We start from the raw sequence: 27079 nt of genomic DNA on the forward strand, positions 1-27079 counted from the left end.
AAACCGTGATCCTCCGGCCTCAGCCTCCCAAATGCTGGAATTACAAGCCTGCACCACCACGCAATTTTAATTAAAAAATTAAAAAAAAATTTTTAAATAGGCTCTGGCTAAGTCACTGAGTCTGGCTGCGAACCCACAACCCTCCTGTCTCAGCTGCCCAAGTACTGGGATTACAGGTGTACACAACCACACCAACTTACTATATTCTTAAAAAAAATATTTTTAGCATATTATTTTTATGCAAAGAATGCTATGGGTATATAAATAAACCTTTCCTGTTTATTAAAATAGCCTCACAAAAAAGCTTTTTATGTCTGTCTAAAAAAGTGATTAAACATACTAAAGTACAGTCACATTAAAATACTCCTTTTCTGACCTCCTTGAAGCTTCTTGCCAGCCCTGGTCATGCAGCGGCCATGGGGAGTGTGTGGAAGTCATCAATAATTCCACCTGTGCCTGTGACGCGGGATACCACGGGCCCCAGTGCCAGTTTGGTGAGCACCATCCCTTCTGTTGTTCTCTCTGTCATCAGAATCAGGACTGCTTCTGCTGGAAGTTGGTTGGGACAGAGCACTGCTAGTTATTCTGGGAAATGGGAAGTTTTGGCCAGAAAGTTGTGCTTTCACAATGTTGTTATATTTCTGCAAAGGTTTCATAAGCCAACGTGAAGTTCCGGCTCACTCTGCGACATGTGGATTTGTATACCACAGGGCCAACGTGTTGAAGGGAAGCTGTGAGGGCTGCAGTCAGAGTCCTGCTCCCAAGGAGCTCCTCATCAGACGGGCTTGCTGAGTTAGTTAGAATTCTGCAGGCTGAAGAAAACGGCACCATTTATCAACGGAGAAACAAGTGGCTCAGAAGGCAGTCTTGCTTGTCACAGAAAGTCATGCCAACACAAACTGAAAAGACCCTATCGTGATGCAAGACAGTAAATGTCAGGACATATAATAATATGCAATAACAAATTCCACGTGTTCATTTATTTGGGGGTATTTCAGGAGAATACAGTGACAGATCCATTATAAATGTCTGTGTTAAAGGATTTATAGTGAATTAATGGATTAAACATATCCATAATGGAGTTTGATGGAAACCAAGACCAGCTGGAGTCAGCTCAGAGACTGGGGACTGCTTAGTGAAGAGGGGCACGAGAGGCCCCTCAGTGTCTCCATACGGGGAAATTATCCTAGAAGTAGAAAATAAGGTGGATTGGGAAATGGAAAGAAAGGAGAGAATCACTGGGAATCTCTTCACTTCTTTTAGAGCCTCAGAGATGGCTTTGACTCTATCAACTGCTATACATCCTTTGATCAGCATTGGCCAGGTTTTAAAACATATTTGAAGTATCCGGTTGCATAGGTTAGAAAATCAAATGAATAAAAAGCATTGTCTGTAAAATATTAAGAATTAAGAAATCTAAAATGGCTTTTAATCCCAACCAATCAGAATCGATACAGCTCACTTCCGTGAGCCACAGCTCCAAACCAGTATTTTGCCCCATTCTGGAACTTTCTGTTGCAATGCTTATTATAATTGATGTGTCCATTTCACTCCTGTTAAAACACTGAAGTCTCCTTTTGCTGGTCTTGCTCTCCAACCTAGCATTCTTTTCTTGCTTCTCTCTCTCCATGTAAGATCGTTTCTTTGGGCTCCTTCATAGATGCTTATTCAAGTCCATAAACTACTATTATTTCTCAGCTTCTGTCTTTGTTCGGTTGCTCTTCTGACCCTACATGTTCCCTTTGGTCAAACTTACTGACTTTCTTGGACTCACACATCTGCATGCTTTTTGAACTTGCAGGTGTGTCTTCAGCCCTGAACTCCAAATATGCTAAGAATATCCTTCAGGGTGTCCAAAGGACTAGCAAGTCAGTTTCCCACAGCCACAGTTCTTTTGTGTGTTTTTAACTCAGAATGTATAACCACCATTTGCATGGGTAACCTGTGTGGGACTCGCTTCCTGCTCCCAACATTTGTGCAGTCACAGACTACCGAATTTTACAACTTGTCATTTTTCCAGTTTGTCTCCTTCGCATCAACCCCAGTACCATCCCTGTATTGTCTTGCTCCTAAATCATTGCAACAGTGCCCAAGAGGAGCCCCACGCTCTTAAAGTAGTTCCTCTCAAGTATATTACGTGTACTAGCGGCAGGCTGATCACTCAAAATAATCAAAACACAATGCATACACGTGATCACGCACCACTAATTTGTACCTATGAATTGTCCTGCATCGTGAATTCTGAATTGCACAAAGCCTAACGAGACTTAATACGTAAAAGGTAGTCATTAAAGCCTCTCTTTCTCTCTCATCACATCTAATGTCACCTCTGCCTCCTCTTTCTCTCAAGTTACACCAAACACCAAAGGTTCTGTAATTCTCTGCTCAACAAAGGTGCTTTATGTCTCATTGACTATGCCCACAACCTTCTGTGTTCCACATGGCTAACACAATCCTTCATCTCCATGGATAGTTCCAGCACCGTTTCTTCTTGGGACCATTTTTTGGGACCCCAGGACATATATTTGTTATGGATTCCAAGAATATTTAGAATCCATGTTTGGATATTAATATACATTTGGACATGAATCCCAATAACATTGGATCTCAAGACCATTTCCTTGGATTTCCCTTGGGTGGGATTCCAACCCATCGGGTCCTGTTAACATCTCCCAATCTCCTTTCTTTCCTTGTTGAAGTGGTCCAGTGTGAGCCTTTGAAGGCCCCGGAGCAAGGCACCATGGACTGTGTGGACCCTTTGGGGCCCTTCAGCTTCAGCTCCCAGTGTGCCTTCAACTGCACCGAGGGCAGGAGCCTGGTCGGGATTGCGGAAGCAAGCTGCAGCCAGTTTGGAAACTGGTCATCTCTAGAACCAACCTGTGAAGGTGAGTATCTCCCCACGGGAGCCTTTGCCATGGTAGTCCTGGGGGTGTAGTTCTGCATTCTGGGAAAATGCAGAAGAATCTTGATAAGACATCTGGAGCCTCTTTTAAAGTGTATTTAAATTGTACTATGATGCTTTATTATTATTATTTTGTAGTACTGGGGACTGAACCCAGAAGCATCCTGCCTCTGAGTTACACCTGCAGCCCAATTTATTTATTTTAAAACAGGACTCACTAAGTTGCTGAGGCTGATCTCGTGATCCTCCTGTCTCTGACTCCCCAGTACTAGGGTTATAGGTGTGATCCTCCTGTCTCTGACTCCCCAGTACTAGGGTTATAGGTGTGGACCACCATACCTGGCCTGTGGTGCTTTTTAAAGACATTGTTCATGTTAAAATTAAACTCCAAAACAAAAAGTGAAAAATGAATGCTCTAAAGACACTTAAAAGTGTGTAACATGATTTAGAGCAATGCAGTGTGGTTGTATTTTTTTTCTTTTCTCTTTTTTAGAATTTTATTGGTGCAATGTAATTTTTCCCCCCTTGGTACTGGGGATGGAGCCCAGATGCATTCTGCCTCTGAGCTACAACCAGGGCCCTATATTTTAGTTTTATTCTGAAACAGGGTCTTGCTAGGTTGATTCTTTTCTTTTCTTTTCTTTTCTTTTTTTTCTTTTTTTTTTTTTTGGTGGTACTGGGGTTCCTGGAAGCTCTTCTACCTCCTGGCCACACTCCCAGACCTATTTTATATTTTTTGAAACAGGGTCTCACGCCAGCACGGCTGGCTTCGAACCTGCACGATCCTCCTGTCTCCGCCCCCAAGCGCGGGGATTACAAGCGTGCGCCACCACGCCCGGCTTGCTAGGTTGATTCTAAGTGATATATTCATATATGCACACAACATGCCTTGGTGGGTTTCCTCCACATCCCACCCCACCATCCTCTTCTTTCTCATACATGCTAGTAGGATTGGTAGTGATACCTTCATATATGAATTTAATATCAGTTGATGCTTCTGTCCTCAAGTCCTTTTACCCCTTCTCTTCTCCCTCCCCCATTCTCTCCTACTATTCTACTGGTTTCTATCTTCATTTTTATGAAATTTATTTTCTTTCCTATTTTCTATCTAGGTTCCACATAGGAAAGAGAACACAGGACCCTTGACTTTCTGAGACGGGCTGATGTCACTTAGTTTGCTCTCTTGTCCCATTAATTTTCCTACAAATGACATAACTTTGTTCTTTATGGCTGTGTAAAGCCCCCCTGTGTGAATAGACCACATTTGAGTCATTCACCCCTCTGTTGACAGACACGCAGGCTGGTCCCATAACTCGGCTGCAGTGCGCTGCTACAGACCTGGGTTTGCATGTGTCACTTGGGAAAATAATGTGGTCATGTTTTATTTTCTATTTTCTCATTTCTTATTTTGGTTAAATTATGGTTCTTCTCTCAGTAACATGTATTTTATATGAAGTCCTATTTAACACCAATTTCCTTCACAGAGGGGTATAAATCTTTCTCGATTGTTTTATTGGTATATCTAAACATCAGTGTGAGCCTTTGAAGGCCCCAGAGCAGGGCACCATGGACTGTGTGGACCCTCTGGGGCCCTTTTCCTTACACATAAACTCTCAGGAGAAATAACTGTTATGAGAAACACAAACCCATCTCTTGATCATTTTACATTTGAAATGCAGCAGTTTTGCTTCAGAGAAGTAGAATATTTCTGGAAATCTCTTGGGTGGACTTTATGGCAGGTGAGAAGGTGGAAGTTGCCCGCATTCCCCAGGAATTGCCCGTGACGCCCCGGGGCAGAGGTGCGTGGCCGGCACTGGGGCAGGCGACACAGTCCCCTGTTGGCACCTGCTGTTCCCTTGCCTTGGCCCCCACCCACTTCTCACCATCATTTCAAGAAACTAAAGTCTGGAACATGGTGGAGGGAGTTTCAAGAGATGAGTAATGTCTAGGTTCATGTGCATGGTTTCCCAATTAAGTCTGACAACCTTGGCTGAGAACCGGTCAAAGAGTTCTCTGCTCAGAGATACTCCTTGTGATTTTTTGTTCTTCTTCACTGAAGCGATTCAGTGTGAGCCTCTGACGGCACCTGATTTGGGGACCATGGACTGCAGTCACCCCCTGGCCAATTTCAGCTTCACCTCGGCATGCACCTTCAGCTGCTCAGAAGGAACTGACTTAATCGGGGAGACGGAAACTGTTTGTGGATCATCTGGAATCTGGTCTAGTCCTCCTCCAATATGCGAACGTGAGTAAGTTTGCCCTGATGCACAGAGCACTTAAAGATGGTGCTGATAGACAAGCAGGTGTAAAGAAAGACGAACCTTACATTTCACTTCTATGTGGCTAAAAATTGATTTCTATGCATCGACTTACTATAAACCCTTGCTCGTGTCTCTTAAGTGGCAGACATTTTCATTCCCAACACGTCCCATATTAAACCTTCAGTTGTGAACCCGTTGTTTGTAACTTATTTGTTATCCATTCATATATTCGATTACAGTCTGACTTCCCTGATGGTCCCTAGAAAGGACCGCTAAAGTGGCCAATTAAGTGGCCACCAATGACCACTTAATTCCCCAAGTTAGGGATACCTCTCAAGTACTAAGCTGGTGTCTCCAAATCTGCATCTGCGAAGAGTGAGAAGGGCCATGTCATCGTCACGTTTGTCCCTCCTCCAGCTGACAGTGTGGCGGGCCATAGGTACTAGAATACATACACATCACATCAGCACAGGAAAGACGAGCTGCCAGGGTCTGCCCCTGAGCACCTCCACGGGGCTGACTCAGGGCCTGAAGTAGTCAGATCTGTAGAGGCTGTCAGAGGAGCTGGTGTCTGAGTTTGCAGGTGGAGTGGGGGGGCGGAGCAGAGAGGCAGCTGGGAGCTTTTAGAGGAGCCTTGGGTTGGATTTGTTGGGTAACTTACTTCCAGGGCTGGCTAGCCTCCTCCCCTCCTCTTCATCAACCAGCTCTGGGACCGTGAGCCTTCTCTGCATGAGGTATTTGAATACGGAGATGGGAACATCTCGAGAGGGTTCCCCAAATATAATGCAGAATAAAGGACCCTATCAGCCCCCGCGCCAAAATGTAAATGTAGATTCCTTCAGGTGAAGGTATCAGAAGACAGATTTTTAAAATATTAGTTCTTTTTCCAATAAAAACCTGCAAATGAGCTTAGTTTACACTTAGGAAGAATATATGTTTCTGTATTTTCACTGATGTGTGAGGTAATCAAAGGGCCATGACGTGTTGATGTCATTTGATAGATGAGTGCAGGTCTTCGGCATGTCAATATCAAGTGAGTTTTTGCACATATGCCTTAATGTACAAGCAGTGGGTTTCCTTTGGCTAACAGGTTGTCCACTTCAGATCACGGGGCTCTCTTTTTCCTGAAATTGTATTAGACTTTCTAGACCTTCTTCATGTTTCAGAGTTCCAGCCATTGAACAAGCCATAGAACAACAGGCTATGATAACCATTTTTTTTTTTTTTGGCCAAGATTTTTGTATCCATTCCCAGAAACCCTATGAGTCACAAACCTCGGGTCTGAGATTGTAGGTGTTAGGATACAGGTGGGCCAGTCTTATCTCCATGGTAGAGTCACATGGGCCTTCCCGCACCTAATTTCCATCTGTCAAATGGCCTCTGCAAGGCTTGAGAAGGGAAAGAATGAATTATCCTGAGCTAGACTAGGAAGATGATGCTCGCGATCTCATGCCACGTGCCTGACTCCTTTCCCTTTCAGAATCAGACAGAAGCTTCTCCATGATCAAGAAAGGTGACTATAACCCCCTCTTCATCCCCGTGGCAGTTGTGGTCACCGCCCTCTCTGGGTTGGCGTTTATCATCTGGCTGGCAAGGCGATTAAGAAAAGGTATGCGAGTTTCACTTCACCTGAAAGTAAGACAGCTTTAAAGTGAGAAAAAGAAAGACACCCACAAGGAAATTAAGTGCAATTGACTCAACTGAAGCAGAATGCCAAGCTTTGCGTGCTAGAGATGTCAGTCCCGGGAGACATGTAAATCGTCCCAGTACCCACCATCACTAAGACAATCTGGCTGGCTTTTGCCTACCTTTAGGTAAACATTTTAAAAACAACTGTTGTCCTTCAAGACACCTTGCTAGAGTGACAATGGCTAATGATTTTTTTAATTTTTACTTAATTCTGAAAAAGAATGCCTTTAAAAGCCCACCTGCCTCTGAACCCAGAGTCATTCTATCTCTGAGCTATACCGCAGGCCTATTCTATTTTTCATTTTTAAACATGGTCTCACTAAGTTCCTGAGGGCCTTGCTAAGTTGCTGAGGCTGGCTGTGAACCTGTGATCTGCCTGTCTCAGTCTCTCAAATACTGGGTTTACAGGTATGCAACACCACAACCCAGCTAGGAAATTAATTAATCCACTGTCTACTCGGGTTTTCAAAGTGCTGCTCTCAAATACCTGACCTCTTTAAGGCTCATGTGCACGTCTGGCCCCTGACATGTGGGAGCTGCACGTTCTTGGGGAGAATCTCCAGGTTTTCTCTCTGGTGTCGATTCTTCAAGGCCACAGTTAAAGCCAACTCACCATCTATACTTTCCCTCCACCCTGAATTGGAGAAGAAAGGGGAAGGAGGACTACCTTGAGAATTTATTATCTGCTTCATGGAGGTAGAAACCACCCGAGGAGAACACGGCACCACACCCTTCCCTCCGCCAAGCGTGCCCACATCTCCAGGTGGTGCCAACCTGTCAGCTACATGCTCACACCGCAGCAGGCTCTGGGTGTGCACTGCATTATTTGACTAAATTCACGCAGGGAAACTCTTCAAAACTGTAAAATTTATAGACATCAAGCAACTTGTAAAATACCCCTGTTTGCCAGTTACTCCTTTGAAAGAGGACTGATATCAAGACTATATAAAGAACTTAAAATAACACTAGTAGAACGAATAGTCTAGTAAAAATAGGCAGTTGAACTGGATAGATAATTCTCAAAAAAAGAAAAATGAACAGACAATAAACATATGAAAAATGTTCCATATCAATAACAATCAGGAAAATGCAAATCAAACTACACTGAGATGCCATCTAACTCCAGTTAGAATGGAAACCATCACGAAGTCAAATGATAGTAAATGCTGGAGAGCATGTGGGGAAACAGAAACTCTCAAAACTCATACACTCTTGATGGGGCTACAAACTAGTACAGCTGCTGTAAAGATCAGTGTGGAGGTTCCTCAAAAGACCAGGAGCAGAACCGCCACAGGAGCCAGCTGTACCACTCCTTGCATCAGCCCAGAAGAATTCAAGTCAGAATGTTGTAGTGTGTAGAGCAGCACAATGCACGATAGCTAAACTATGAAACTACGCTAGGTGTTCATCAACAAAAGAATGAATAATGAAAATGTCATCTCTACATACAATAGATTTTTACTCAGCCATGAAGAAGATCAAATTTATGTCATTTGCAGGGAAATGGATGGGACTAGAGAATATTCTGCTGAGGAGATCTGTCAGCTTCAGGAAGTCGAGAGTTGAGTATTTTCTCTCATATGTGAAAGCTAGAGAGAAAAGAGGAAACAAAGGGGACTTCACGTAATTGAGGAGACCAGTATAATAATGGAAGGGGTTGGATAAAGGTGAAAAGGCAGAACTCGTGAAAGAAACAGTTGATGTACGGAACCCTCCCCACTGATCTCAATGTCCCGGGAGGCGTGGGGAGCAGGGGGTACCTGAAGGGAAGCACACCAAGGTCTGTGTGCACGTTCGTGTGACTTTTGAACCTCACTAAGGTGTATAAGGACAATGCACCGATAGATTTTTTAAAATACCCTTGTTTCAAGTTCAGGAGCCATGATGACCTCAAAATAATATCTACCCCCCAATCCTCTGTGCTATTTTTTGTGCAATCAGTTTATGTCCATTTTAATTTCCTTTCCATTGAATTAGTGCGTATGTATTCTGTTCTCTGAATATAATGTGTAAAGGTTGCCCAGACCATATGTACAAGCAACTGCAAGAATGTTCTCCACCCATCCCTAGTGGTATTCTACCATGATATGCCTTCATCCAAGATTAAGAATAGGAGGTGTCATCTGAGAAAATAAAATACAGGAAGCAGTCTCCAGTGAAAGGCCTTCTCCAACTATAACCTGAAACCTCCTGCTATTAGAAATTCGTGGAGAGCAAATCCCACCACCACACACTACTACCGAGTACTTAAAAACTGCACTAAGGCAAAAGATGGATGGCATGACTCTGTCACCACTGACTCTTCTTTTTCCACTGAGACTTTAACACCCCACCTCAACTGCCCTTTCTTTTTTTCTGCTTGGGTAACAATGGCAGAACTGAGGTCTAGAAAAAGTTGGTAATTGCTGTACCCTGGGACAGGATAACTATCATCTCAATAACTTTAAAAACTTTGGAGTTCTACGTCACCTTACTAAGAAGGATGTTAATTTCCAAATTTCATATGTTTAAAAAAAGTTTGTACAATCAAAATAAGGCTCCTTTATAAGCAGGGTGAGAAAAGCAGTAGGGTTGTTTTTAAATTTTTTTTATCTTGGAGTCATTTCTGTACAAGATCTAAATTTGATAACTTGAAAACTACATGCCCCTGCTGTGGGAATCGGTGTGGGGCAAACAGGAAACAGACAGCGGGTATGTGGGCTAGTTACAGTTATGCCACCAGAGAGAACAGAAGCCCCAAAAGATCACCGGCTTTGTAGAGAAGTCAGGGCAACTTTAATCTAAGATTAGGAGATCTGCAAAACACCTGCCAATCTCTCTAACTTTCGAGTAAATAACTTCGTCTTTCATCTCCCACAGATTTTAATTATAAGTTGGTTCTTTTAGTTTTATCAGTGTGATTCTAGGGATTGAAACCAGGGGCATTCTACTTCTGAGCTATAATCCAGCCCTCTTTTCATTTTCTAATTTTTGTTTTGAGACAGGGTCTCGCTAGGATGCGGAGTGTTGCACTATTTGCTGAGGCTGTCCTTGATCCTCCTGTCTCAGCCTCCCAAGTACTGGGACTACAGATGTGGACCACCAATGACCAGCTTGTAAATTGGTTCTTTAACACATGGGACATTTTCCTTGTAGAGATAATGTTAGAAATGGTGGCTACATCCCTAGCCTGATGTCCCAGAACTTTAGCTGATGTATTCACAAAGAGAGAAGTGAAAAAATACCAGATCTTCATCTATGCAGTATTCCTCTATGCTGATACTTGTATAAGTTTCCTGGGTTGAGAACACTGGAAAAAAGGAAAGGTGCTGATTTTGAACGTGGAGGCCTGTTCTCCTGTCCTTGAATGGATGCTCTGAACCACACAAGGACTCCTGCCCTAACTAATAGCCCCGGGATACAGCTCTAGCTCCCCTCTCCTGAGGAAGGAATAAGGAAGGCACCAGAAACATGCTCTCCTGTGCATGGGCTCGGCCAGAAACACTGCGCCTGGCACTGCCGTTCTCTGAGCAGGCAATTGTCATTGGTCATGTTTGGTAAAAGAAGAAAGGGAAGTAATAATGCTTTAAGTCAAATCTCCAAAATCCCTGTCTCAGCCTCCCAAGTACTGGACGAGGCCCTCAGCAACTTGGTGAGACCTTGTTTCCAAATAGAATAGGGTTGGGAGTGTAGCTCAGATGTCGAACACAGAGCTCTGGGTTCAGTCCCCCGTTACTGTAAACTCCCTTTCCTCCCCAAATCTCCAAAACTCCGTATCAGCAGGGGTCAGGGTCAGAGATCAGACGCCATCCAGATATGTCCCCGAGAAGCACAACTATTCATATTCATAAGACTGGTTTTTTTCTCAGTTGGAAGAATTTTCCACCTGAACCGACAACAGGTGGAACAAGGTTAGAAAAGGGGCACAAAAACTTAACACATGTCTCCAGCTCCCTTTTCTTCAAAAAGAAACTTTTTCAGTAGAAACAGATTTTTAAATTATCTCATTGTTATTTCATTGTGTGCGTGTCTATCTTCATATTTGCATGTATATGAATACATATATATATATGTGTTTCTATGAAGATAAATGAACAGAACCTGAAGTTAATTCAGACACGATTGTCCCGATCAAGTGCATTTGGCTCATGTTATCAACAGGCTGCATCTTGGAATAAGAGATTTAAGATAGTGCCGGGCGTGGTGGGCACGCCTGTAACCCCCCCCCCCCCCCGCGCTGGGGAGGCTGGGACAGGAGGATCGCGCAGGTTCGAAGCCAGCCTCAGCTACTTAGTGAGGCTCTCAGCAAGTTAGTGAGACCCTGTTTCCAAAGAAAGTATAAAAGAGGTCTGGGAGTATAGCCCAGAGGTAGGAAGCCCCTGGGTTTCACTCCCAGTACCACCAAAAAAAGAAAAGAAAAGATTTAAAATAGTCATTTCTAACACTTTAAAAGATGGAAGAAGTAATTGGGCACTAGGTACCAGGCTTTGGCCCAAATACTTTGAATACACTTTCTTTCATCACCCAATGAGGAGGTCCACTTTTTGCATCCCTTTCCAGATGAATAAATTGTGGCTTACACAGGGTAAGCAGCTGTTCTACACACTACAGGTGGCAGAGTGGGGTTTGCACCCGGGCAGGCTGATTCTAGTTCCATTTTATAGCCCCTGAAATGTATTCTCCCTCCTACAATGACACTTACTCCTCCAAGAGATGTCTCTGTTTTTTTCTTTTAGCTTGCTTTCTTCTAGACCCCAAGTTTGCTGTCATTTTTAATGTACTTATTTATATTCAGTTTAAAAGGTGCATTCAACATAGCAAAACTAAAGTTAGCTTAAAAAGTACAGTTTAGGGTGTAAAATAATTGGGAACCAAGGTTTACATAAGGACACAGACACATGTCACGAATCCTATACTCTTTTTTGTACTGGGGATTCTGCTTCTAAGCTACAACCCTTGTTTCCCGAGCCCCCGCCCCAGCCTCAGTCTTTTAAGTCACTGAGGCTGGCCTCAAAACTGAGATCCTCCTATCTCAGCCTTGCAAGTACTGAGATTACAGACATGCCCCACTCTGCCCAGCTAGTCCTATACTCTTGATAGGATAGGGTCTCAGGTCTTACTCTGAGTTTCCTTGCAGCTAGTTCTAAAAGGCAAAAGAACCAGCTGTGATATTTTATCTAGAAACTGCATTCGTGTGTGTCTGTAAGATGAAAATACATCAGTCACCTGGGTGAGGCTGTGCAATTCCTAAAAAGACCAGAGAAAGTTCTCTTGTGCGATCACATAGAGACGATGCTGAGGGATGTAATGACTTGGATCCTTACAGTATTAGTCCCCGGTCCCTTAGGAAGAGTCTGCAGAGAGGAACGAGGTGTGGAATGAACATGTGGGCAGGTGTATTGGGTATGACCCCACGCGGTTCAGCCCTGCTTCTGTCTTTATGAGCAGCACAGAGTTTAGAATAGAAACCTGAGGGAATCCCATCAACGTGTCTGTTGTGTCTGAGAATCTATCTGTGATTAATTTAGAATCCCAACCCCTTCATTACACAGATAATAAAGGCATAATAGACTCCAGAAGAGTCTACTAATAAATGTACAATAGACTCCAAAAGACTTTTGTGGGTGGGAATCTCCCTTCTCACTTTAAAAAACATTGAAATTGTCTACTTTTTTTGCTGATATGTTTTCTCTTTTCTACTTTTAGGCAAGGAATCTCAGAAACGGTAAGTTTGATCAGTGAAGTTTTCCTATTGGTCACGTTTCTCCTTTCCTTGAGATGCTTCCTGGGACAGCCAGACACATTAACTCCACAGAAGGTGTTTGCATGAAGGTCTCATCTAAACAAAGTTTCTAGATACAGTAATACATCGCTAGCCTCCCTTAAACCTGTGGTTTTTACCACTAGTGAAAAGGACTACAAGTATACTCCTTTAACAAGTATGCAAGTGTACTTGGGATATCACCAAAGGTGTTTGCATAGCGGTGTCATCCCTCACTGGGATCACCCTGCACAGCACTGTGGCTAACCTGAGACGTGAGCGGCGGGCAAGTCTGGAGGAGAAGAGGCTGCTGTGAGAACCTCTGAAGTCCTTAGATAGAAGCCGGTGGTGCTTGTTAGAGAAATTGTAGTGAGGATGGGTCCACAAGATGAGAGGTGGTAGGATCAACTGAAATGGTATATAATTAGGAGAGAGAGAGAGAGAGAGAGAGAGAGAGAGAGAGAGAGAGAGAGAGAGAGAGAGAGAGAGGAATCCAAGGAGGGGTGCCATATTTCTGACTTGGTGGGTGGTGCTATTTACTGTTGAGAAGGGGCCTTAAAAGAATGAGACCTTTTGGAAGTACAGATCATGAGCTCGGGTTGGTACAGTCCTCCAGGTCCATCCACAGTGCAGAACCTGCCTGGGGCAGGGCAGTGGATTTGGAGGACCTCACACTTCAGGAAGCCATGGCTTTCTCAGGAGTGGGAGCCACCACCCAGGGAGGGTGAGTGTGAGGAGAGGGGGGAAGCAGAGCATCCAGGTCTCAGAAGTCAGCTAAGGGAGAGAGAGCAGAAGTAGGTGGCCAGAGACGAGGAAGAAGGAGGAGGAAGAGTTGCAGTCCCGGGTGCTAAGGAAAGAAGGAAATGAAAGAAAGGGGAAGGAGGACTACCTTGAGAATTTATTATCTGCTTCATGGAGGTAGAAACCACCCGAGGAGAACACGGCACCACACCCTTCCCTCCGCCAAGCGTGCCCACATCTTCAGGTGGCGCCAACCTGTCAGCTACATGCTCACACCGCAGCAGGCTCTGGGTGTGCACTGCATTATTTGACTAAATTCACGCGGGGAAACTCTTCAAAACTGTAAAATTTATAGACATCGAACAACTTGTAAAATACCCCTGTTTGCCAGTTACTCCTTTGAAAGAGGACTGATATCAAGACTATATAAAGAACTTAAAATAACAACACTAGTAGAACGAATAGTCTAGTAAAAATAGGCAGTTGAACTGGATACTTCTCAAAAAAGAAAAATGAACAGACAAAACATATGAAAAATGTTCCATATCAATAACAATCAGGAAAATGCAAAACAAACTACACTGAGATGCCATCTAACTCCAGTTAGAATGGAAATCATCACGAAGTCAAATGATAGTAAATGCTGGAGAGCATGTGGGGAAACAGAAACTCTTCAAAACTCATACACTCTTGATGGGGCTACAAACTAGTACAGCTGCTGTAAAGATCAGTGTGGAGGTTCCTCAAAAGACCAGGAGCAGAACCGCCACAGGAGCCAGCTGTACCACTCCTTGCATCAGCCCAGAAGAATTCAAGTCAGAATGCTGCAGTGTGTAGAGCAGCACAATTACAATAGTTAAACTATGAAACTACGCTAGGTGTTCATCAACAAAAGAATGAATAATGAAAATGTCATCTCTACATATAATAGATTTTTACTCAGCCACGAAGAAGAGCGTGTGAGGAGAGAGCCTGGGAGAGGGCGGGAGGCGGAGCATCCACGTGTCAGAGGTCAGCTAAGGGAGAGAGAGCAGAAGTAGGTGGCCAGAGACGAGGAAGAAGGAGGAGGAAGAGTTGGAGTCGCGGGTGCTAAGGAAAGAAGGAAATGGAAATGGTCTTGCTGCAATCAGGAGAACCAGTTCGATTCCACTGGGTGTAACCAGGGCATGTGGGGCACATTTCAGTGCAGGGGTCAAGATGGGTCAGGTAGCAAAGGGCTGAGGCCTCATTTAGGATGAGGTGGAGAGGCAGAACATTTATTCACCTCTTTGGAAAAGTTTGGCTATGAAGGAGAGTCGAGTCATGGGGACAGCTAGCTGGAGGCACGGGGCCAGGGGAGCCTCTTTCTGTCTTGTTCTTAATTCTGTAGGTGGGGTTCTAGTAATAAAAGAGGTCCATTTTGGGGCTGTATTTCCTATCTCTGTGGCAGGAAACCCACAAGATATAACGATTTCTTTCATGCGTCTACCCGCTGAGTGAAAGTTCTTTCTGGCAGAAGCTACCCAGAGATGCGTTCTGGCCACAGGAGCCCCCTGTTTTAATTTCTATTAAGATGGAAATGGACCAATTCACTTAAAAAAAAAAAAAGGTATCCCTGTAAGACAGAAAGAGATACTAAGGAGAAGAGAATCTAGTTAATGATCAAATTAAGTGAATTGCTGTATTACGTTGAGTGGTATACCAGTTTTACAATGAATCAAGAGCTGTTGAATTTGATGGTGTTGGGACAAAGCTAAGCCGGATAGAGGTGAGAGATGTGATCCTTTGTCTACAGCCCCAGTGAGATTGTTGACAGTTGTGGGATTAAGACAGAAGTGTAGAAAAGAAATCAGAAAATTACATGGCACAGCAGGGTGACGGTATGAATTTCCTGGAAGAAAGAAAGATCACTGAGCTTAGTGATGACAGAAAAACCTTGGGGTGATGGTGCTGCCTCCTGCTTCTCCTCTCTCTCCTTCTCTTCCTTGTCTTGGTGCTGGGGATTGAACCCAGGGTGCAACCGAGATACAGATACACCCTCAATCCTTTTTATTTTTTTACTTCGAAACAGGGTCTCACGAGGTTGCTGAGGCCCTTGCTGAGTTGCCGAGGCTGGCCTCGAACCTGTGATCCGCCTATCTCAGACTCCCAAATACTGGGATCGCAAGTGTGCACCACCATGCTTGGGTTGCTTTCTGAATGATGAATAGGATTTATAGTTATGGAGAGAAGGAAGGTGGTGAGGAGGAGGGACAATGTAAACCACGGTATGGTGGTGAAACTATGGGAGTGTTCAGGGGCCAGTGAGTAGAACTTCCTGGGCACCGGCAGTGGAGGGAGGGCTGGCTCCGCCAACATGGCTCCCACGTGTTCCATCAGATGGCCCAGAAGAGCCCAGCAGCGACTCAGCTTCCTGGGGACACCTCTCATTTATCGGCCCAGGTGACCTTAATCCGTAGACTCCTCGTTCTAGAAAGAATCCTGATGAACACCATGCCCAAACTCCTTTTGTGGTTGAGCTAATTAAATAGCTTGCTAATAGTCCTGGAGCCAGTGAAAGAGTTAGTTACAATATAATACTAAATTTTTGTCAAAAGTTAATTCTGTGTCATACACTGTTCTATTTTATATCTTAAATAGCATCTATGAACCTGGGGGGATAGGTACTATTAATATTTTCATTACAGCAAAGAATCAGAGGCAGAGAGAACTGCCGTAGGTGGACTGAGGTCGCCAAATAGAGGGGAAAAGTGAGATCGTCCTCATCTGGACCCAGAGGACATGCTCTGAACACTTGAGCTTCTAGAACTCAGGACTCTTGACGCCAGGTTAGCGTTGTAAGTCAGGACTCTTGCGAGTTAGCACTGCAAGTCTAGCTATGAGATGTTCTTCTCTTCCACTCGTGTAATTTTTTTCTCACACTAAACCATGTGTGAAGGCTTGGAGGAAGGGTGGGGTGGAAGAAATAGGGTGAGTTTCTAGAACCAGCCAGTATCAACCTGAGCCCTGCGTAGAATTTGTTTACAGCCTCTGAGCTGACTCTGCTCACCCTGGGTGCTTGCTCCTGGTAGCCGGTGAATTAAGGACTCTGGGGCATTTGTGGTCTCAATTCTTAAAACTGGCTCTTTTTTATCACCTCATTTGGTTTCTAGTGTCTGAATTCTACCTGGGTAAAAACTATACCCAAGATACACAGGAAGACACGATGCCGGCCTCAGAGGAGGGCATGTTTGAGATTCTGTTTTCAGAAACATTTTTTTCCTCTGTGTTGGCAAGTATGCTTGCAGCTGCTCAAGTGTGGTTTGCCCTCCAGTTCATCAGGAGACCAGAGCCTCAGACTCTAGCTCTCCCTCTGAGAGCTGCTAAGCTCTATCAGATTTATCTCTTCCCCGCCCAACATCTCCAAGAATGAGCTGGCCATAAAACACCAAAAGAGTGGCATTCATTTTATGAAACTAAACTTTTTGCCACCTCCCCAAGTTATCTCCCCCCAGAATCAAACATTTAGAACTCACACCATTTCTTAAGTTTTGATTTTCCCTGGTTTTCCTTTCCATCTGAGCATGAGGTCTTTCACTTCCCCAGCTGCTGTTCAAAATCAATATACAGTGTTCTTCAAACTCGTGAGATCTGGAGGCCAGGCCCGGGGCACAGATGTCGCTCCAGGTGTGGTCTGTGGACCAGCAGCATGGGTCTCGCTGAGAGCTTCTCAGGGATACAGATCCTTAAGCCCAACCAGACCCACCCAGCCACGGCTTGTATGCTCACATACTCACACACACCCACACACTCACATACTCACACACACACCCACACACTCACACACACCCACACACTCACACACACTCCCACACACTCACACACACTCTCACACACTCACATACTCACACCCACACACACCTACCCCACACACCCACACACACCCACACACTCACACACACACCCACACACTCTCACACAAACTCACATATGCACACACTCTCACACACTCACATACTCAAACCCACACACACCCCACACACCTACACACACTCACACAATACACACTCACACACTCACACACACTCTCACATACACTCACACACATATACACACACACAACACACATATACACTCTCACACACACTCACACACATACACACACACACACAGAGGATTGAATGATGCAGGGGCATTCTACCTCCAAGTTATACCCTCAGCCCTTTTTATTTTGAAATAGGGCCTCCCTAAGTTGCTGAGGCTGGCCCGGAACCTGTAATCCTCCTGTCCCAGCCTCCCAAACCCTGGGATTACAGGCGTGCACCACCACGTCCACCACAGTTTGTATTTTAACACCAGCTCTGCGTGGTAGCATTGAGTGTTTGAGAGCTGCTAGTGTTAGTTCTTTTTTAATTTGCCTTACATGTCCCACATTTGTATAACATTTCCATCCCAAAGCACTTTCTTGCTTTTCTTCTTACCTTTAGTTAATATTTAGCAAACTATTAAAGGTGTGCTTTGCTACAGCTTTAGTAGCAAGGGTACTATGTTAATTCCGCAATTCTTAAGACCTAACCTTAGTTTAATTTATAATCTTTTCTTTCCAGCACGGATGACCCATATTAACCCACCCTTTGTGGAAGAAATCTCTGGAAATACTAAAGAGTCATTGGTCCATCTATGAAGAGTTTTGCGCGGCGGCAACTATGCCACCAAAGACCAAGTGTGTTTCCTTCAGTGGACCTGAAGGGATTTCTGTGTGATCCACTGCTTATCCCGCATGATTCCCCCTGCTTGTCTCTATCCCCAGCCCATAGTTGTTGTTTATATGGCTCAGTCTTTTATTATCTTCTTTGTGGAGAAATGGGATCACCAGGTGAAGTGTTACTGTGAAATATAAACATGTCGGACTTTCTCTTTCAAAGTCTTGTTTGCTGTTTCCATTCAGTGCTGTACTTGAGGACAAGCATTTCTAAATACAGTGACAAGTTGGAAACTATGTAACAAGGCTCAGATTTATTGCAGGTCAAACTTTATCTATTCTTCCTTCTGTATACTTGGAAGGCTCGCCAGCCTGCCCCCCCCCCTCTTTGTGGGTCTGGGGATGGAACCCAGGGGCATTCGACTTCCGAGCTATGCCCTCTGCCCTATGTTTTATTCTTTATTTTGAAACAGGATCTCACTAAGTTGCAAAGGGCCTCAATAAGTAGCTGAGGCTGTCTGAGAACCGCAATCCTCCTGTCTCAGCCTCCTAAATGCTGGGATTACAAATCTGTGCCACCACGCCCAGCTTGGGAGGTACTCTTATACAGAGTTCATAAAATTGTTTTTTGTTTTGTAGTACCGGGGATTGAACTCGGGGACATTTTACCTCCAATACACCCCCAGCCCTATCTTATTTTTTATGTTGAATCAGGATCTCATTAAGTTGCTGAGGTCCTCCCTAACTTGCCGAGGCTGGCCTTGAACCTGGAATCCTCCTGTCTCAGCCTCCCAAGTACTAGGATTACAGGCATGTACCATCATCTGCAGCAAATTAATGGAGTTCTGCTCAAATTGGAGCCATCCTATCTTTCTGCAAACAGGCCATCCAGTGAACCACCTCCAGCCTCCCTCCTCCTCCAGCATCGCCTCTGCTCAGTTGGCTACCTTCCACACATAGCATCTCATGAGGATCAGAGAGAGAACGGCCTCGCTGTTCCTCAGTTTGGGGCACCGCTGTCTCTTCTTATTCCCACCCACATCTCTTGAATTCCAAGCTTCTTTGATGACCACGATATTGTTAATAAAGACATATCGATTACTGGAATGCTAGCTGCAGGTGACCTCTTGTGTGCTCTTTAGCAGAGTTAAAGCCAGTGGAGATTCCTTGACCCGTGCTTAGGTGCTTGCCCTTGCTGGGTCCCCAAAGCTCTTTCTCGTCTACCTAGAGTCCATCCTCTGAAGTTCAGGCATCCCCGGCCCTTGCTGTTTCTTTCACAACTTGTTCATAACTAGTCCAAGCCATGGCAACCTCCCCTTCCTGGATCCCCACTAAAAGGGTAGTCTGTAACATGCAATTTACATCATAATACAGCCTCTGAAAGTTGTTACCCAGTCTGTTATTTTAAAATTGTAATATGTTTCCTCCCCAGTATGACGGTATACTCCTAAGGCAAAGATTGTGCCAGACCCCTGAAGTGTCCAGCTCACTACTTGACACCCAGGAAACACATGTTCAGACATACCCAGAGTGCAATGTCAATTACACTTCAGCAAACGCTCTCTCTGCGGCATGTGATGACCTGGACAGCACTCACCCAGTCAAGGGCTGCATTATCATGAGATAAGAGGGCCTGCTAGATAGACGCTTGAAAACCTCCTTGTCCCATGGTCAAAAGCTTTTACAAAATTTTGTATGTCTAATGAGAATAACTTGGCAAGGGTGGCATTTTCCTTTCTCAAAGTCACCACGGATTCTGCAGTACAAGGCTGCTGCAGACGACTTTGCATCTTGTTCATCTATTGGGAATGTGTCAGCCACCCTCTGTGGCTCAGGGTGCATTCCCCGAAGCTGTGCAGTGCACAGCCTGTGCAGACTCACAGCGAGAGCCGCAAAGGCCTACCCAACTGTGACGTCGGGGCCAAGGACCCAGGTGGAGACTGCTTCTTGGGAGGGTGATGTTATTGGTTTAGAAATACAGCCCTATACTCAACTCCTACAGCTGCCCTGTGATCTTAGGAGTTATATCATGATTCAAGAGATAAATCTCTACAAAGACCTTATAATTAACCTCCCTGTGACTTTATTTGCCTATAAAACAGTCTTAAAGACTCAGTGACTTAGCAAGCTCTTGGCAACTTAGTGAGACTCAGGTTCAAAATATAAAATAAAAAGGGGCTGGGAGTATAGCTCAGAGGTAGAATGTTCCTGGACTAAATCCCCGATCTCTCTCCCCCCCACACACCCCCCAAACAAATAAAACAAAAACTGAATTGGCTTTGTGATTAGGTTATTGTAATATTGTATCAAATGTAAAATTGCTTTATAAACTGAACTTTATTTATTTGCACTGAGAATCGAATCCAGGGACATTCTACCCCCAAGAATGTCCAGGCCCCCTTTTTATTGGTGCATTGTAGTCATACATCTTAATGGAGTACAAAATCGTAGAGGATACATGCATGAAACATGGTCTTGCTAAGTTGCTCAGGCTGGCTTGAACCTGTGAGGCTCCTGACCCAGCCTCCCAAGAACTGGGTTTACAGGGTGTGCCAACATGCCTGGCTTGTGAACTGAACTTTAAGTGTAGATACTTCCCACCTGAATCTTGCCTTTCATGCTTTCTCAGTGTAGGATTCTGGATCTTACCCAAGGCCTGGGGCAGAAGTAGTTCTGCCACCTGCATCCCGCCAGGGTGAGGTGAAGAGCCTGGGCTGGGGAATCAGAGAGCAGCAGAGTCCAGCCTCCGCCTCTTGATGTGACCCAGGCTAGCTGCTACCTTTCTGCACTTCAGAGTCACTTATGAAACCGAGCCCCATTTTCTTCCTTACACAGTCGCTCTCCAGATTATATAAAATAATTTCTTTTTCCCTTACCCAGAATGCTAAGCCTCGTGAAATCCCCACAGTTCAGGGAGACAGAGTTATTCATTCACCTGGATTTGTTCAATGTGCCTGGGTTATGTTACTGTAGCTTACTGCAGAAATATTCCACCACATCACATCTAATAGTGTCACTTAAGCTCTGGTCAGAAGCACCTGTCACCGAGTGTCACACAGGTCCCGCCTGTGACCCCGACTTCAACCCTGGGCTTCCCTATGACCATGCTCTGTTCCTTGGCACAGATTCTCAAAAGACCCAGATCTGTAATCATTTAGTGAGAAACAGATGGAGCAAGGGAGAGGCTTCTACCTAGTCATGCTGTGGAGAAGCCACACAGTCACCTGAGATGTCCATGTTCCCCCAGAGCTCCTGCTCTCTGGTGGCTGGCAGCCCTCTTCACTTCCCCAGCCTCCAAAGTTTTTAAGATTTCCCTCTTGATTTGGCAATGTGGGTCTTCCCTTCTGTCCACATGTCTGCTGAACAGACAGAAAAGCGACTATCAGAAAACAACTTTCCCCTATGAGAAAGAGGGAGGAAAGTGTTGAGAGAAATAATAAATCTCCTTTCTTCAGCCTCTGGTCCCATCTGACCTAGCCGGCTCCCAACATCTAATGAGATACACCCAGCCTTCCTGATTTGATTCTGAACGGGGTGCAGTTGGAACTGAGATTTTCTCAGCATCTTGGTATGAAACTTGGTCCAGCAACGGGTCTGCTAGGAGTATATCTGGTGCTAAATGTTTTAATAGTAACAGTAGCCATGGTGATATTAGTTGGGTGGTTTTTTTTAATGTTTTGTTGGTATTGGGGATACAACTTGGGCCATTCTACCAAACTTACAGCATAGTTTCTGGGAAACTCTAAGCAAGAGGGGGTCAGGGAAGATGACAGTATTAAGCCTGAGCATTTTGGAGTGGAGAGAAATGGGAGAGGGAGCCTGGTCAGTAGATGTGCACATCCAGGCAAGACAGCGAGGGTTGGCAGGGAGGTCCCACTGAGCTCTGTGAGGCCTTTGATGTCTGTGTAGTTGGGGTGAGGGGCGAGGGGTGTGGGGAATGAGGAGGGCGTGTACCAGAGCATTCAGAGAGGAAAAACATAAAACAAAGACTCTGGTTAAATAAGGCTCATGCAAATGTTTGTCTTTCAAGATTGTGTAGGAAAGTCCCTCCTTTGTTATTTTTCCTCTACATGAACATTTCTATTTTATTCCTAATATAGGATTGAGTCAAGGATATGGTCAAAATGGCCATGAATTCACAAACACAAGTCAAACGGTCTGGGAATGGGAAAAGCCCCAGATCTCAAATGCTCTTAAAAAATGTGGGTTTGAATCAATTCTGACCCTTGAAAAGAAAGCAACTTAAGCTGAGTGTTCATAAATGCTCTTCTGAGAGAGGCCCAAATACAGACCGGCCAGGCCTGGTCAGTGTGCTGGGAAGCCTCGGAGAACGCCCGGCCATTCACTCGCCGTTCACTGTGTGACTGTGTTAGCAGCTGAGCATGACGGGAGACAGGCGCCTTTGAGGCAGACTCCTGTATTAATGTACCTTCCAAGGATCCTTTTCTTTGTTTCAGTTGAAACTTTTTTGGAGAAATGTATGAAGAACGGGCCAAGATCTCCAAGGTCATGGAACCTCTAACTCCTCCTTTTAGGCTCCCAGAGTAACCTTGGCTCATTATAACATTGAACTGAGTGTGGCTAGAAGTGTTCCTGTCCACCACCTTTGTGGCCCTGAAGTGAGCATTTTTGAATAGCATCTTTAAGAGTTCAGAGTTCACCATTTTAACCTTTGACCATATCCTCTATGACCTTGAGCTGGACATGCCCAGAAATGTATTCACCATTTTTCTTCTTGAACTATGACTCTGAACTGAGCATACTCAGGAACAAACCTCCGAAACTGAGCATGCTCAGGAGTGTGCCGGCCCCTGAAGTGTCTGCAGGCTTCCGGATCAAAATCCTGATGCTTCTGTTCATCAAAGCATGCACTGCTTTGCAGAGATCTCAGGTGCTGTCTCTATAGCTTGCATGCTTGATGGAAGTGATTCGCACAACTGTGCTTATTGCCTCTGGAGTGTTGAATGAACATTTTAAACAAATGAGTGTTTCCTTAGAAAGCATGTACCGAAAGCAGTGGTTTCCAAATATTTCTACTCATTAGAGTTCAGAAATTGTAGGACATGCTTAGTGAGATGAGCCAGTCTCAGAAGGCCAAGGGTGGTATGTTTTCTTTCATATGTGTAAGTTAAAGAAAAAATAGAAAATAGAAGGGACTTCGGACAAATAATGAGAGCCTTAGAATAATGGAGACTGCTGAGCGCGGTGGGCACGCTTGTAATCCCCGCGCTTGGGAGGCTGAGACAGGAGGATCACACGAGTTCAAAGCCAGCCTCAGCTACTTAGTGAGGCTCTCAGCAACTTAGTGAGGCCCTGTTTCCAAATAAAGTATAAAATAGGTCTGGGAGGATAGCCCGAGGGTAGAAAACCCCTGGGTTCCACTCCTAGTACCACCACCTAATAATAATAATAATAATAATAATAATAATAATAATAATAATAATAATGGAAATTGGAGGTGGGGTAGGGTCAGCTAGGCAGAGGATAAAGGAGGATTGAGGATGGAAACAGTTCACATGATGCCATGTCCATACATGAAGGTATCACTACCAATTTCACTACAGGTATGGGGAGGGAGAAGGGAAGAAAGGGTGGGATGCAGAAGGGAATACACCAAGTGCTGTGTGCATGTATTACTTTCAGCCTTACTGTGATGTACAACTACAATACACTAATAAAAATAGAAAAATTCATAAAAATTGTATTTTTTTTAATTTTTGGTGGTACTGGGGGTGGAACCCAGGGGCTTTTCTACCTCCTGGCTATACTCCCAGACCTTTTTTATATTTTATTTGGAAACAGGGTCTCACTAGGTTGCTGAGAGCCTCACTAAGTAGCTGAGGCTGGCTTCGAACCCGTGTAATCCTCCTGTCTCAGCCTCCCAAGCTCTGGGATTACAACTGTGCACCACCACGCCCGGCTAAAAATTGTATTTATATTCGACTATCCAGCAATTGAGAATAATACAGAAACTAGGCAAGTGGTCAAGCCGTGCTTCGTGACCTCCAAGTTCATGCTCTCCCTCTTGAATAATAAAGGTCTTATGGTCCGTGATGTATGGGAAACAGTGAAGACTCCACAGTACAGAAGAGCAAACTGTAAACGCATGAGTGACGGTGCCTCCCATATTTCCTTTATTGTGACTAATTGTTTTCAGATATTTTGCCTTGCTTATAGCAATAGTAAGTAAATGCCTTATGCTAAAAAAAAAAGGATGTGTATGGGATTCCTTGTCCTGAGAAAGCTTAAAATCCAAAGATTAGCAACTGCTGTTCACCATCTCACTCTTGCAATATATATGTGTGTGTGTGTGTGTGTGTGTGTGTGTGTGTGTGTGTGTGTGTATATATATAATTTGGTGGTACTGGGGTTCCTGGAAGCCCTTCTACCTCCGGGCTACACTCCCAGACCTATTTTTACATTTTTATTTGGAAACAGGGTCTCCTAAGCCAGCGTGCGGCTGGCTTCGAACCTGCGCGATCCTCCTGTCTCTGCCTCCCAAGCGCGGGGATTACAAGCGTGCGCCACCACACCCGGCCCTTGCAATATTTTTAAGAGCCCACCTTTATAGCTACCGGCTTCTCATCTCTGTATCATTGGCTCACCTGACATTCACATATGAAACACCATGTGCCACTCAGGCCCTCTGTCTCTTGTGCTCGAAGGGAAGGGGAGAGCTAGTTTGTATCCCAGATTCCTCCTCACTCTCATTCTTAGTGACTCTGACTTCAAGTGTTCTTGACCCTTTGAAGTTTAAAAGAAAACTGAGCTGCACTGTGTGGTGGTAACTGGGGCAAATTAACTCTTTTTTTCTTTTCTCGTTTTTTAAAATAGTTTTATGTATTTTTACACTAAGCATATTTCTAGGTTATAGTGTGAGAATTTCCTATGTGTGTGTACAGTGTATTTTGATCAAATCAGGCTAATTAGCATTTGGGTCTCCTTAAGCATCTATCATTTCTTTGTGTTGGGAAGTATTAACTCCTTTTTTCTAATTATTTATAAAATATTAATGAATTATTGTAAGCTCTAGTCAGTCTACTGTGCAGTAGAGTACAGTATCTTGTTTGATACCCTTTACCCTTCTTAGTCTTCAGTGACTTATTATACTTTCTAAAAATTGGTTTTTGAAAAGTATTTTGCAGAAAGTTTCTTGGTTGTTTATGTTATTTTTATTTTTTGACATCTTTTTAAAATAATCGCTGCATTGTAAGACATCATAGTGAGGTCTGAAGCAAGAGAGACACACGGGTGCTCAGTTTTCCTTGTATTTCCCTCGGGATCCCCCACCCCGCTGCCTCTCCTGCCCCAGACACAATACTGACATTGCTATTGATAACTTTATTGACATTGCTATGGATAACTTTGACATTGACACTGATATTGACATTGACATTGATATTGATAACTGTTTTCTCTGTCAGAACTCCCCATTCACATCCCCGCCTGCCTCCCCAAAGCTCCTTGCGCTCGTCCACCACAATCCCCCCTCACTGATCTGAAGTCAAATTAACCCTCGATGCCAGCTTATGCCGGTTTCCTCGTCACTAAAGTGGTGGCGATGACAGTACATCCCTCATGTGAATTAAATTGCCATGCATGCAAAACAGCAGCTGGCAAATTTAAGTACCCAATAAATGATAATGACCGGCAGAGGAGTATGCTTGTTATGAGTTTCAGAAGATGTGCGATTGCTCTGGGTTCTGGTACTACCTAATAGCAGTGTGATACTATATTATTTGACTGCTCTGATAGTGTGTGTGTGTGTGTGTGTGTGTGTGTGTGTGTGTGTGTATTACTGCAGATGGAACTCAGAGGTGTTATACTTCTGAGATACACCCCCAGCCCTATTTTATTCTTTTATCTTGAAGCATGATCTCACTAAGTTGCTGAGGGTAGTTGCACACCTGTGTTCCTCCTGTCTCAGCCTCCCAAGTACTGGGATTATAAGCTTATGTCACCATGCCTGGCTTAATATCCTTCTTATACTTGGGCAAGAATTTGAGATCCTCTAGTCTCAGCCTCCCAAGTTCTGAGATTACAAATGTGCATCGCTACACCTGGCTAAAATTTTCTAATGTAATTTTCACTCCTATATTCCAAAAATAAATCTAAACTTGAGCATCAGGTTGTAATTTTTTATTTTCTTTGTATTGAGTTTACTAATATAAAATTTTAACATATATTTATAAGTGATATTGGGCTATAATTTTTATTGCCAAGTAATCATCAGGTTTTTGAATCAAGGATATTCTGAATATGGAGAACAGTTCTTTATTTTTTCTAGAAAAATATTAAATGTATTTGGGAGAATCTAGTCTGTTTGTTTGAATATTGGTAGAACCAAAAACTCCTCATAGTTTAGGTTAATATTAGAATTAAATCAAGATCAAAACTTCATCCACCACAAGAATAAACACATTTTCACTTATTCCACCACCCTTCATTACACTGGTAATAAACACGCTATCCAGGTGGCTCTATACCCTTCAGAGTTCCACTGAACTGCAAAATCATTTTGCTTCCTATGTTCTTTAGGAAGGATCCAACTTATTTTTCCTAAAAAATACTTTCAACATATAATTAGCCCAACTTTCAGAAAGTTGTTGTTCCTCCTCATCTTTTCCTCTTCCTTCTCTTGTTGTTGTGGTTGTGGTTGTGGTTGTGGTGGTGATGGTGGTGGTGGTGGTGGTGGTGGTGGTGGTGGTGGTGGTGGTGGTGGTGGTGGTTGTTGTTGTTGTTGTTGTTGTTCTTCTTCTTCTTCTTCTTCTTCTTCTTCTTCTTCCTCCTCCTCCTCCTCCTCCTTCTTCCTCTTCTTTTTCTTCTTCCTCTCCCTCCTCCTCTCCTCCTCCTCCTCCTCTTCCTCCTCCTCCTCCTCCTCCTTCTTCTTCTTCTTCTTATCCTTCTTGTTGCAACATCAGTGTATTTTCTCTTCTTAGGGAGAATGTGGCATAGACAAATGCAATTAGCTGATTCTTTTAGTAAGGGAAAGCCAATATTCTAGTAAGAGTTAAACCAAGATAATGCTTTTTCATTCCAAGACTTAAGAACTTTTAAACAATTTAACAAAAGCTGGTGGTCATGCT

General features: G+C 44.0%; 1 protein-coding gene across 1 annotated transcript in view; it reads left to right on the plus strand.

Moving 5' to 3' along the window:
* SELL (selectin L) overlaps positions 1 to 27079 on the plus strand; it is a gene marked incomplete at both ends in the record, with an annotated part of 37992 nt that overhangs the window by 4434 nt on the left and 6479 nt on the right. The window contains 8 exons of the mRNA XM_080698793.1: positions 387 to 494; positions 2700 to 2885; positions 4962 to 5147; positions 6644 to 6772; positions 10701 to 10742; positions 12538 to 12556; positions 19829 to 19948; positions 25306 to 25412. Coding sequence (XP_080554919.1) covers positions 387 to 494; positions 2700 to 2885; positions 4962 to 5147; positions 6644 to 6772; positions 10701 to 10742; positions 12538 to 12556; positions 19829 to 19948; positions 25306 to 25412 — 897 coding nt within the window. The remainder of the gene's footprint in view (positions 1 to 386; positions 495 to 2699; positions 2886 to 4961; positions 5148 to 6643; positions 6773 to 10700; positions 10743 to 12537; positions 12557 to 19828; positions 19949 to 25305; positions 25413 to 27079) is intronic.

Source organism: Muscardinus avellanarius (assembly GCF_963383645.1).
Source record: "Muscardinus avellanarius genome assembly, chromosome: 7".
Lineage (NCBI taxonomy): Eukaryota > Metazoa > Chordata > Mammalia > Rodentia > Gliridae > Muscardinus > Muscardinus avellanarius.